Genomic DNA, 11,495 nt, shown 5'->3' on the forward strand with positions numbered 1-11,495 from the left:
TCAGTATCAATGGGCTGCTCACACTTAGAACATTTTTGAAATAATAAAAGCCCCCTATATTGTTATAGTGCTCTTGTCCTTAGATTTCATAATGACTGCTGTGTGCTTGAAGACCAGCTCATGCTTGCAGCTCTGTCAGAGAATTGCAAGGTGTCCACAGATGGAATGTTGCTGGCTGAGGTACCTCTGCCCACATAGGTCACGGGTACCTCTGTTAACATATGCTGTTAGTCCTGTTAACCTAGCCTGCTAACATATGCATTTTGCCCTACATACACATGGGCATACATTGACACGATATTGTGCATTCAAAGGCTAAAAATATATCTGCACAAATTTTCATCCATCCAGGACAATCTGCTGTCCTATCCAACCCTTAAGTGTCTTCTGGTTTACCATACTATGCATTGTTCCTAACTTGAGCAAAGTCAAGAGCACGCTGATCTCATTCCCGCCAGTGGTTTCCTTCAGCCTTTGAGGTGCCTAGTAGTATACATATTATATAGCACTCTTTCTTTCCATCTGCTCCTCTTCCGCCTATGATGAGAGAATGGCATTTAACTGTATTTTTACTTTAAATTGTTTTGGTTCACACAGTAAAGACAGGTAATGTCATTATGCTTCTTGATTTGTAATGGCTAAGTTATACTTTGTTTATCATTGTGTCATTTCAGTGGATGACCAAGACTCAGTAGTTTCAACTAGTCCTGCTCATTACTTTAACAGTCACGAGCGGCTATGCTTACTGCAATTTTGTGCATGAGCGTGTAAAGAACAATCCTCTGAGAAGGGATGTGGGATTATTCATGTACATTGCATTCTTACAACTGTTCTTTATTACTTCAGATGAAGGCACATGTGATGCTGCTACACGAGGAGGATGTGAGCATAACTGCACAACTTTGGGCGATGCCAATGGCTACATTTGCACCTGTGCTAGTGGCTACAAGATAAAAGATGATGATCCTAAACATTGTGAAGGTGTGTTGCAAGTTGTATTTCTAAGAATTTGTGAATCTGGGGTGAGAAAATGCAATAAATCTGTATAGTGGCATTTCCTAATATTCAGTTGCAATGAGACGCATTGCTTCTGAGTGGTTAGTGACCATTAGTGATGGTGCCATTTAACTTCCTTTGCATTGAACTACAGTGATTTGTTTATTTTGATGATTAAATTTTTTTGTGTTGACATTTCTATAAATACAAGAGATTTATTAAATTGCCAGTACTTATTGTGAAAAAAACTGGTATGTTGTCATTTATTGTTCTCATATAGTGCATATCCTTTTCTTTCTTTTGTTGAAGATATCAATGAATGTGCCACGTTTGGTCACAACTGTTCACAAATATGTGAAAACTTAATGGGTGACTATGGCTGCCGCTGCAAAGAAGGCTATGAAATGTTCAAGTCTCATTGCCATGCTAAAGGTATGCAGACATCTTCAAGCAGTATGCCCAACCTGTGTTTGTTTTTTTGTTTTTCTGAAGCTTTCTTTACATGCACTATTCTTTTTTGGTATCTTTAGGACCAGCTCCTATTGTTCTTTACACTAATGGACCTGACATCAGAATGCTGGACATGAAGAATGAAGTTCAGAGCTCTGTCATCACAGGAGAGAGCAGGGTTCAGGCACTAGACTATGATCCTCGTGACCGTGAGTTGCCTATAGTGACTCAGTCCTGTTCGCATTGAAAAGTACTCTTGAGGTGAAAACGCAGCACTGTGAATGTTCCAGCACCAACTGCCAATTGGTTCTGGAATTCTACCTTTAACTCAGTTCTGTGGCAGAAACATAATATAGATGATGCGTATTGCCACATGCCAGATAGCCAGGATAAAAAAAATTAAACATATTTCTATCATGGGCTCTCATCTAGATCCTGTGTGTCTGGCATGTCTTGCAGAAGTATGTGTGCACAATGTGGAGATATTTCTACAGCTTCTCGTAGGAGAGTGAAAGCGTTTATTTATTTTATTGCTGGCTGTTGCATTTGAACCCAGTACAACTTGTCTAAGTAATGCAAGTGAAATAAATTTTGTTTGTAATAAATATTTTACATACTTGACTATTCCATAAGAAAGACTTCGTTGCATGCACATGCACGCACGCGCACACACACACACACACACACACACACACACACACACACACACACACACACACACACACACACACACACACACACACATACACATACACACACACACACACACACACACACACACACACACACACACACGCGCGCGCACGCGCGCACGCGCGCGCACACACACACACACGCGCGCACGCGCGCGCACACACACACACACGCGCGCGCACACACACACACACGCGCGCGTGCGCGCGCGCACACACACACACACACGCGCGCGCGCGCACACACACACACACACTGACAGAGGATACCTTTTTATACAGCTTTCTTATAAAACCGTCTGAGGGAAAAAAATTGCTGGAGCACTGAAGACAAAGAAAAGCTGGAGAATGACAAGTACCATCTCTCACCTCAACCAAGCTTAAAAAATAGATGATGCTGAAAGAAAGTCTAATTTTTCTCTAGAAATATGTTGCTCTCTGTTTTGTCCATGGCCGTATGTTCAATGATTCAGACAAATAATGCATTTGTCAAGTAGTAGACTGTTCACTACTTGGTGCTGTGTACTGACATAGTCTTTTACGTGATACTATGTTGTCCAAATAAAACAAGCCTACAAACCTGGAGCTGCAATTTTGTGATTACATCTCAGTATTGGAATATTGAACTATACTACGAAATCAGTGCTCAGAAAAGGCACCAGACCTTAACACCAGTATCGCATACTACTGCTTGCTGCTACATTTTTTCAGGAGTGTCACATGGCTGCTTTTTGGCTAAAGTCAGTGTTGCAATGTCATTAAACTCGCTTCTAGTGTGTAATTAAGTAATGCAAAAATACATCTGCACTGAGATTCTGGTGCACATAAAATAATTTAATTGCAAAATAAATTTGTAGCCCCCCTTGTTGTAAGGCATTTGTTGGTGGCTTCATGGTCATGCTGCTCTGCTGCTGAGCATGAGGTCATGGGTTTGGTTTCCAGTCATTGTGGCCATATTTCAATTGGGATTGAGAAAATGCAAAAATAGATTTTGGTCAACATTAAAAACCTCAAATGGTCAAAACCTATCTGGAACACTTTGCTACAGTGTCTCCATAGCACCAGTGTTGTTTTGGGATCTTGAACACAATTAGTCAATCAACAAGTAAATTCATAAATAATTTCTTGCAGCCCAAGTGCACCTTTGGCACATGAAACCCTGTCACATGTGGCATATTCTTGCTCTCTGCAAAATTCCTACTGCACTGGTTAACAGCTGGCTATGGTGGTAACTCATTGTTGCTTTTATGTTTGAAAAGAGCTTCTCTCGTAGAAACCAGCCGGTTAAGTGTTGTGGATAGATCAAAATACACAGACATAGAAAACAAGCACATAAACCATATAGACTCGTGTAAGCGCCACACTTTATTGCCAATTTTGGTGAGGTGCAGTCCTTACACAGGACCCAACCATTTCACTATAATGTTGCCACCACAGCCTTGACTTGTGCACACCCAGGATTCCAGGATGTACCATTGCATCACAGGTCAACACGCAGCTCTCGCCATCTAGTAGCGGCATGCAAAAGTACACAGCGAGCAAAAATTCACCCATGTGCTCGCAGTATCGAGGTACCGAACACGATTGCTTCTCAGTTTAAATTCTTTTTCCAAATTTTGGGCTGCCAAGTTGGGGGTGCGGCCTTTACATGGGTGCGGCCCGTATACAAATCTACATGGTAATTCATTACAGCTATCTCTTGTATCAAACAACAGTATCATATTCTTTAAACAAATACATTTCCTATGCATTTTTGCAGATATGCTCTACTGGACAGACTCGTATGAAAAAACAATCAAGAGAGCATTCTTGCCAAACTTGACTGACGTCAGTGCTGGCATTGGGTTCCCACAGAATCTGGAGCTGAAGGGCCTCACCAAACCAAATGCTATTGCAGTTGACTGGGTTGGAAGGTAAGCACTGGAGTTCTTGATGTGGCAATAGTAAATATTCGTGACCATATATGCTGTGCTTTGCAGGACTATTTACTGGATGGATTCAGATCTGTCAAGTACTCGTCCCAAGGGAAGAATTTTTGTCAGCCTAATTGATGGTCGATACAGAAGAACACTGTTGTCATCCAACTTGGAAAGACCCACTTCCATGACTGTTGACCCTGACATGGGGTAAGTGACTAAATATAGAGCAGCAATATGTTGGTTCTGTTGCCCCACTAGCAACACAGGATGTCAAAAATTTCTGGTGAATAAACGCAACGTTGACTTAAAATATACATTACAGTTTTGTGCCACTTTGTTAAAACAAAGCTGTATAACGCTGGAAATGAAATTTGCAATCATAAAAAAAAATCCCAATTTCACCCGAAACTTGATAGCAATAACAAAGTATTAGATAACTACATGAAGCAAGACTTATAGTTTTATTGGAAGTATAAGTTTCAGTAAACATGTGCTTACTAATTAACAAGCATGGTGTCATGCATGCATGGGCACACATGAACAGATCTTGCTCAATGACCGTGAACACTCACTGTGGCAACGCTGGTGTGATGAGAGTGGCAGCAGTGGTGAGAGAATTCCTCTTCGTACTGGCTCTTGCTTCAATGTGAACTAGGCATGTGATAACACAGCACACATAAAGCCATTCACAGCTCGCCTATCGTTGCACCCACCGCAGATTACCTTCAAGACGGCCGCTCTCCACTTTGCCCTACAGCCCGATTAAAACAGGAAAAGGGTGCATCCACTTGCAACCCCCACCCCCTAGCACATGCTCACCTCCCCGCCAATGTTGCAAGCTTTAATTGCCCTACTGTAGGGTATCTTCAGCATTTTGACTGCTTGGTTGGGCTGTAGGGCCATCCAAAAAATGTTCGCCAGTATATGTGCTTTTTCTGTAAAGGTATTATCAACCATAGGGTAATACCCTACTGTAGGTTAAGTTCAGGATTTTTCAACAATCGACCACATAGAAGAAAGTCTACAGAAAATATTTCTAGGCTCAACCATCAGAGAGCAAGTGCAGCTACGCTGCACAAAATGCACAGTGACAATAAGAAAATGTCTTGGTGAACAGCAAGACTGCCCAGCCTGCAGCAATCCCGATAAAATCAAAGCGCTCACATTTTCTTGATGAAGGAAACAGCATTTCCAACACTAAGTTCCATTTCTGTGTTGTGCAGTACTTCTGAATCGAAAACGAGAGGTCATGGCTCAACTTCTTGAAGAGGTTTCCTTGTATGCCATTAGTTCTTCTGACGAGGCGCTTGCATCATCTGTTGAAAACTGCTTCACACAGAGGAACATCCCTCTTCATTCATTCATTCACAAAACTTTATTAGTGTCCTGAAGCCCGGTATTTTCAGACCGAGGCGGGCCGCGTCCACGTCGGCACCTCCAGGCCGAGCCTTATGGCGTCATCATGGACCCTCTGGACAGCCCGTAGCTGATCTTGATATGAAGAGCTTGTTATCAACTTGTGCCAGTAAAGCCATTTTTCTTCGGGGTCGGCGAGAGTCGCGGGACAGCCCGCCAGCATGTGTCTGATGTCAATGATGCCATCGCACACGTTACATTGAAACCATAGTTGGCCTGGCCCATGACAATACCGGTATAATGGTCGGCCAACACAGTTCTTTAATGCAGACATTGCTGGAAAAGGCAGACCAAAGTTTAGTGGTCATATGCTGCATGTGCCACTCAGCCACATTGCTGTGAGCAAAGCTGTAATGAGGTTACCTAGACAGGTTGAGAATTTCCTGCAGAATGTTGCCACTCACTTCAGCTTTAGCAGCAAGCGACAAGCTCAGCTGGCTAATTTTCAGGAATATTTCCAAATGGAAAAAAGAAATATTCTGCATCCTTGTGAGGGGCAATGGCTTGTCTTTCACAAAGTCATTGAGCATGTATTAGAAGAATGAGATTCACTTGGACTTCCTTTCTAGGAAGCAGCCATCAATGATCGTGTTGAACTGCATCACCAAGGCCTATTTAAGCTTCATGAGGTATCTTCCAAATTTCTTCAACAAGCTAATGCACTTTTTCACCACTGTGAGAATCTCGTAACAGAGCTCGTATAAGAGAGCAAGCATCTTCTCAGGACATCGTTGCAGAACCTCGTTCCACCCAGCACAGTAGAAATGAGTGACATCGACCCCATGGACCCACAAGTTTTGCTGCTGTTTAGCTAAATGATGTCCACTTTGGCAAACACTGCCAGCACTGCATAGCTGCATGCATTGAAGCATGCATGCAATTGAAGCATGCAAGCAAACTGAAGTACAAAACCTCCAAGCTTGCTGTCAGATGTTTTATCATACAGCTGTCCTTAAGGTCAAGAAACACTTCTGGTTTGTGGCCAATTTTCTTTCATGAGATAAAGTTCATAGCACCAGCAACTGCTGTGTGTGAAGGCGAGAGTGGAGCTGCCCACACTTCAGAAGCGTTATGCTCACTTTCTGCCTGACTCCAGAAGAATTGAACATAAGTGGCAAACTCTCATTTCCTACTTTAATGACTACAAGGAAGCCACCCTAGAAAAGAAATCAACTGCATCAATCTGGGCAGAAATGGGATCGATAAAACCATGCTAGCACGCAAGAATTCAAGAATACCAGCATTGGGCAAGCTCACGTTACCTTTACCACACTCTCACACAGTGATTGAAAGGATCTTTTCTAGAATGAATGATGTCAAAACAAAAAAGTGGAATAGGCTTGGTGCTGGAAACTTGAACATCATCCTCATAGTGAAGTCAGCCTCAGCAGTGACTGACCAGAACTGTGTAAATATGAACGTTGAAGAACAGCATATTGAACTGCATCAAAAGGAAATGTACTGAACAAAGACACTTGGTGGTGTTTAAATGGAGCTTAAACAGATGTTTTCGCTTTCATTGTCTTTGTTATAGCTGTGTAGACAGCACAATATCAGGAATGAAGTGCTAATAAATTACGTAATGGGGCCCTGTCCTTTGTTACCATATTGAACATGTGAAGGCTGCTTGGCAAATATACGTGTGGTATAAGTCACATGAAACTTATTTTGAACAATTGCTCTCTTTGCTTACTTCACTTTACTGTTTTGGTCAATTATATTGATGCCCCGTTATTTCTTATTAACATTTTTCTTACTTAAATATTGTATTTAACTACTTGAACATGACATTAGTGCGTGAGGAAAACATAGGGTCTCAAAGTTTGTATAGTGTAGTATAGGGTATTTTTGCCGCTACTTAGGGTCTTTTAGAAAAATTGGTTAGCAACACGCGAGCTTGCCAAGGTTGCACGTGAGAAGATACACCGTGCTTCAAGCACCATCCTTCTCGGCTCACCCTCACATACGGTACACTGCCGTGATCTTATGGCACTTGGACTTTATACGGAACCTCACATTGACACTGACAATGGAAATTCGCCTGAAGTGTCCATTAATTGCTATTGCAATAAAATTGCATCAAGCACTTACTTTGACTTCTGCATTACCACTGTCGATTTGTATGAAAAGTTGTAAAAAGTGTAATTAAGTGACATGTGGCATGCTGTTGGACTGTACAGAATGCAATTGTACCTTTCTCTCCTGATGTCCGAGATTGTGTGACAGACTGGAGCAAAGGAAAGTTTTTGTTGCGAGTAGAATGCCTGTAGTTGCTCACTGTTAGAAAAGCATTGTTTGCACAGTATTCATAGTGGTGTTCGGTTTTGGTATACATTGATGCAGCTTATTATAGTGTGGTGTTAGGTCAGCAGGTTGGTGCAGACGTGAGTGATTACTGATGCAAGAACTCTGTATCCTAATAAACTGCCTTAATTTTCTCTTTATTTTTTATTAAAATAATTTTCTTATTTTTTTCGAATAGAAGTAACATCAGCCTTACCGCATAATCAGTACAGTATGTAGCAACATTGAACATCTGTGATTGAATTGAACCACCTTTCAAGCATCACTGATGAGCACATAACATTTTCTCAAAGTACCATTTCATTTGCTTGCAGGTGGATGTTCTGGTCAGATTCGGGCTCCAATCCCAAGATTGAAACAGCATGGATGGATGGCTCAAAGCGCCGTATCATTGTGGGTGACAAAATTGGCTACCCAACAGGCCTGACTATAGATTATGCCTCTGACCACAGAATTTACTGGTGTGACAGCAAATTGAACACTATTGAAACTGCAAAGCAGGATGGCTCCAACAGGGTTGTTATCGTCAGTGGTGGTAAGCCTCCCTTAAATCATTAACCTTTAGAGGTGTGCTGTAGACCCAGACTGCACAAGTTTGCTAAGCTGCACAACTTTTTGTCTTCCCCAAGATCTGATGCATCCATTTGCAATGGACTTGTTTGAAGACAGCATTTTTTGGGTGACTCGAGATTCTGGCGAGATTTACAGGCAGGATAAGCATGGACGTGGTGTGAAAGTGCGAGTCAAGCGAAACGTTGAGAACCCAACAGGTGTCAAAATCTTCCAGCCCCTCAAGTACAATCTTAGTGGTAAGTTTTGATATATGGTGAACAATGCCGCGACAGGGTACATCTGTACATCTCTTTGAACATTCGCTGATGCTTTTGGCTTTTTAGTTCCAAACCGGTGTCCATCATCAGGCTGCTCCCATCTGTGCCTCTTGGTTCCCCAAGGCTATCGTTGTGCCTGCCCTGATGGAACTTCTCTACATGTTCTCAACTTTGGCAGTTGTGATGCAGGTACGTGTATATACTGTAAGAAAAGTGCCTAAAAAGTACTACAACAGTTTTATAACTACAAACAATGGCAATTTTTACCCTTTTATTTCTAGGGTTTGAAGTGCCAAAACCACAACCATACAAGTGCCCTTGCCGAAATGGTGGCCGCTGTGAGAGTGTTCGAGATGAGCAAATAGTGTGCAGATGCTCTAGCGAATTTGAAGGCATGCACTGTGAAAACTTCATTGCCCGTAGACGGATATCATCTCTTGGAGGGGCGAGTGGTAAGATCTGTTCAAGAATTTCAATGCAGCATATTGCCATGCGCTTTGATTGTTAAAGCATGTTTATGCCACCTTTGTCTTATATTTGTTTGATGCAGGTGTGGCTGCAGTCCTCGTTCCAATTATTGTGGTCCTCATAATAATGATTGTAGCTGCCACGCTCTTTGTATGTGTGCGCCGGCGCCATTTGTAAGTACCAGTGCCATAGGCATCTGTTCGAATAACTGTGGCAGTTGACCATGGATTACTAATTTTACTTTGTGTTGTAGCAAACAAAGTGGCCTTGGAGGAAGCACGCAAAGTGTATCCTTCAGAAGTGGCACAAATGTGGAGTTTTCACCAAATTTCATGCGAACTGGCCGGCAGGCAGAGACAAATGCTGTAAGTTGTGAGGTAAGCCCACTATGACTAGCTATTCTTGACATGTTTCATTCTTCGAACTTGCAGGAATCTTTAGATGCAGACTTTGGACTGAATGATGTGAACAAGGCAACAGACTTTAGCAACCCCATGTATGATGCGTTGGGAAATGCTGATGGCACAGCAAATGCAGGTGAAACAGGCAAGGGAGGCCTGTATGAAGTGGCTGGTGATGTCTTCGACAAAAAGTATGACAAGAACTGCTTTGACAGCACCAATAAGGCACCGCCAAGTGTGGGATCTGCTGTGCTGCACCCATCAATGGTGCTTCATCGGTCATCTCCACATGTTCCTTTACGGCAGACGGCACTTGATCCAACCACCGTCGACACAGACAAAGACACACAAAATTTGGTGGAAGAGGACAAGTCAGAATGCTGAGTGTGCCTGCATGAATTGAGGCAGGCCCCCAAAACAGGTGAACTGGCTGGCAATAGAACTGTTAACAAACAAGGACTCATCTTCGAATCGTGGTCGTTCTAGGTGTTGCATATCTTGTTTGGGCTGGGGAGTAGACTTGTACATATGGTATTAACTGTTTTTCGAAGAGACAGGCAGAGAGCTATATTGTGTGCAGCCAGCAGCAGCAGTGCATCTGCTCTGGACAACGACTAGGCACGACTACTGTTGCCAAGCACTTGCTGCCCATGTCCTGAAAGTTTCAGGCCAGAGCCGGTGGGCTCAGCACTGTTATTTATGTAATGTATAAAACAGAAGGGCCTTTCATGGCCATGGCTGAAAGGCCTGCAGAAAGAGGTGAGTGTGGAGCCCCCACTAAGTGCACGCTCCCACTTGCACGTGTCCCTCCGAGAACGCACAAGGTCTGGAATGGGTCCGAGGCTTGCCCCAATCACCAGAGTCTTGCACGGATGCGTCTTCTCGCAAGACAAGAGAGTTTGTTTATTTGTGGATTGATTTTATAAACTGTTTTTATGTTATACAAATTTTTTTAACTGCACCTGGCAATGCTTTTACAATCAAGTTTTGCTGAAGTCACGTGTGCCCAATGCGAATGTGTGAGTATGCCTCTGAAGATCGCAGTGTCTTGTACTGGCTGATTTCGTAGAAGCCCTGCACCTTTCCAATGCTTGGAGGTTTGTCTACAGAACTTCTTCAGGTATGGAAAGTGCAGGACTTTTTCTCTTCTTGTGTGTGCCTGTTCATGCAGCAGCAAGTGGACAATGCCTTCAAATCAGGAAAAAAAAACTGTGGCATTCCCTGTATGTGTGCTGGACTGAGTGCTTAGTGTTGGATGGGTTTCAGTCTGGTTACTTGCATTTGCTGCTGTGGACAGGCTGTCATGGTGTGACTTATGACACACAAGTGCTTGATGTGTACATGTGATATATTTTTTTTTTTGTAAACGCTTGGACACGCCATACCTGCTGATAACTGATACCGTATCATTCCATCTGTTCATTCCATGTTCGGTACAAATGTGTGATATAGTTTCTGCTCTTCTTTGTTTGTTTTAGGCAGACAAAATGTTTTATAAAAGTGATGAGTCTTTGCTCTATTGTGACACATTCCCACCCACTTCCCTCTCCCCATTTTTTCCCCTGTGATTGCACTCAGGTGCTGATCAGCTTACAGTTAATCCATGAAATTCTCATCTGCCATTTCAAAGAACAATAAATTTGTAATACTTGAAATGTGTTTCTTGAAGTACCGTGCACACCTGATAACCACAATGAATAATTGGCTTTGCGCTCTGATAACTGCTGTATGCTGGTTGTACAGCAAGGACAAAAACAGGGCAGACAGACAGGCGTCTGGCCTCATAACCTTGTCTGTGTGCTGTATAATGACTTACAATTATTGATAGTTTAATTCCACCTTCATAAACACAGTGTTACTTGTGTTCTACTCAGCTCTTTGCATTGACCATAAGTCAGGCAGAGCGGTTGCATTTCTATGGGGGCGAAATGCAAAAACACCCGTGTACTTAGATTTAGGTGCATGCTGAAGAACCCCAGGTGGCCCAAATTTCTGGAGTCCCCCACTACGGCGTGCATC

General features: G+C 42.7%; 1 protein-coding gene across 5 annotated transcripts in view; it reads left to right on the forward strand.

The window, feature by feature from the left end:
• The window catches only part of mgl (low-density lipoprotein receptor-related protein megalin), a 258,781-nt gene extending 247,650 nt beyond the window's left edge, over positions 1-11,131 (forward strand). For all 5 annotated transcript variants that reach the window (XM_075677360.1, XM_075677363.1, XM_075677361.1 and 2 more), the window contains 12 exons: positions 847-981; positions 1,306-1,428; positions 1,527-1,655; positions 3,898-4,051; positions 4,118-4,264; positions 8,092-8,312; positions 8,407-8,586; positions 8,674-8,796; positions 8,889-9,059; positions 9,158-9,248; positions 9,329-9,440; positions 9,507-11,131. In XM_075677360.1, coding sequence (XP_075533475.1) covers positions 847-981; positions 1,306-1,428; positions 1,527-1,655; positions 3,898-4,051; positions 4,118-4,264; positions 8,092-8,312; positions 8,407-8,586; positions 8,674-8,796; positions 8,889-9,059; positions 9,158-9,248; positions 9,329-9,440; positions 9,507-9,860 — 1,940 coding nt within the window. In that variant the 3' untranslated portion in view covers positions 9,861-11,131. The remainder of the gene's footprint in view (positions 1-846; positions 982-1,305; positions 1,429-1,526; positions 1,656-3,897; positions 4,052-4,117; positions 4,265-8,091; positions 8,313-8,406; positions 8,587-8,673; positions 8,797-8,888; positions 9,060-9,157; positions 9,249-9,328; positions 9,441-9,506) is intronic.
• Positions 11,132-11,495: the final 364 nt, after the last annotated feature.

The sequence above is a fragment of the Dermacentor variabilis genome, unplaced genomic scaffold, assembly GCF_050947875.1.
Source record: "Dermacentor variabilis isolate Ectoservices unplaced genomic scaffold, ASM5094787v1 scaffold_12, whole genome shotgun sequence".
Lineage (NCBI taxonomy): Eukaryota > Metazoa > Arthropoda > Arachnida > Ixodida > Ixodidae > Dermacentor > Dermacentor variabilis.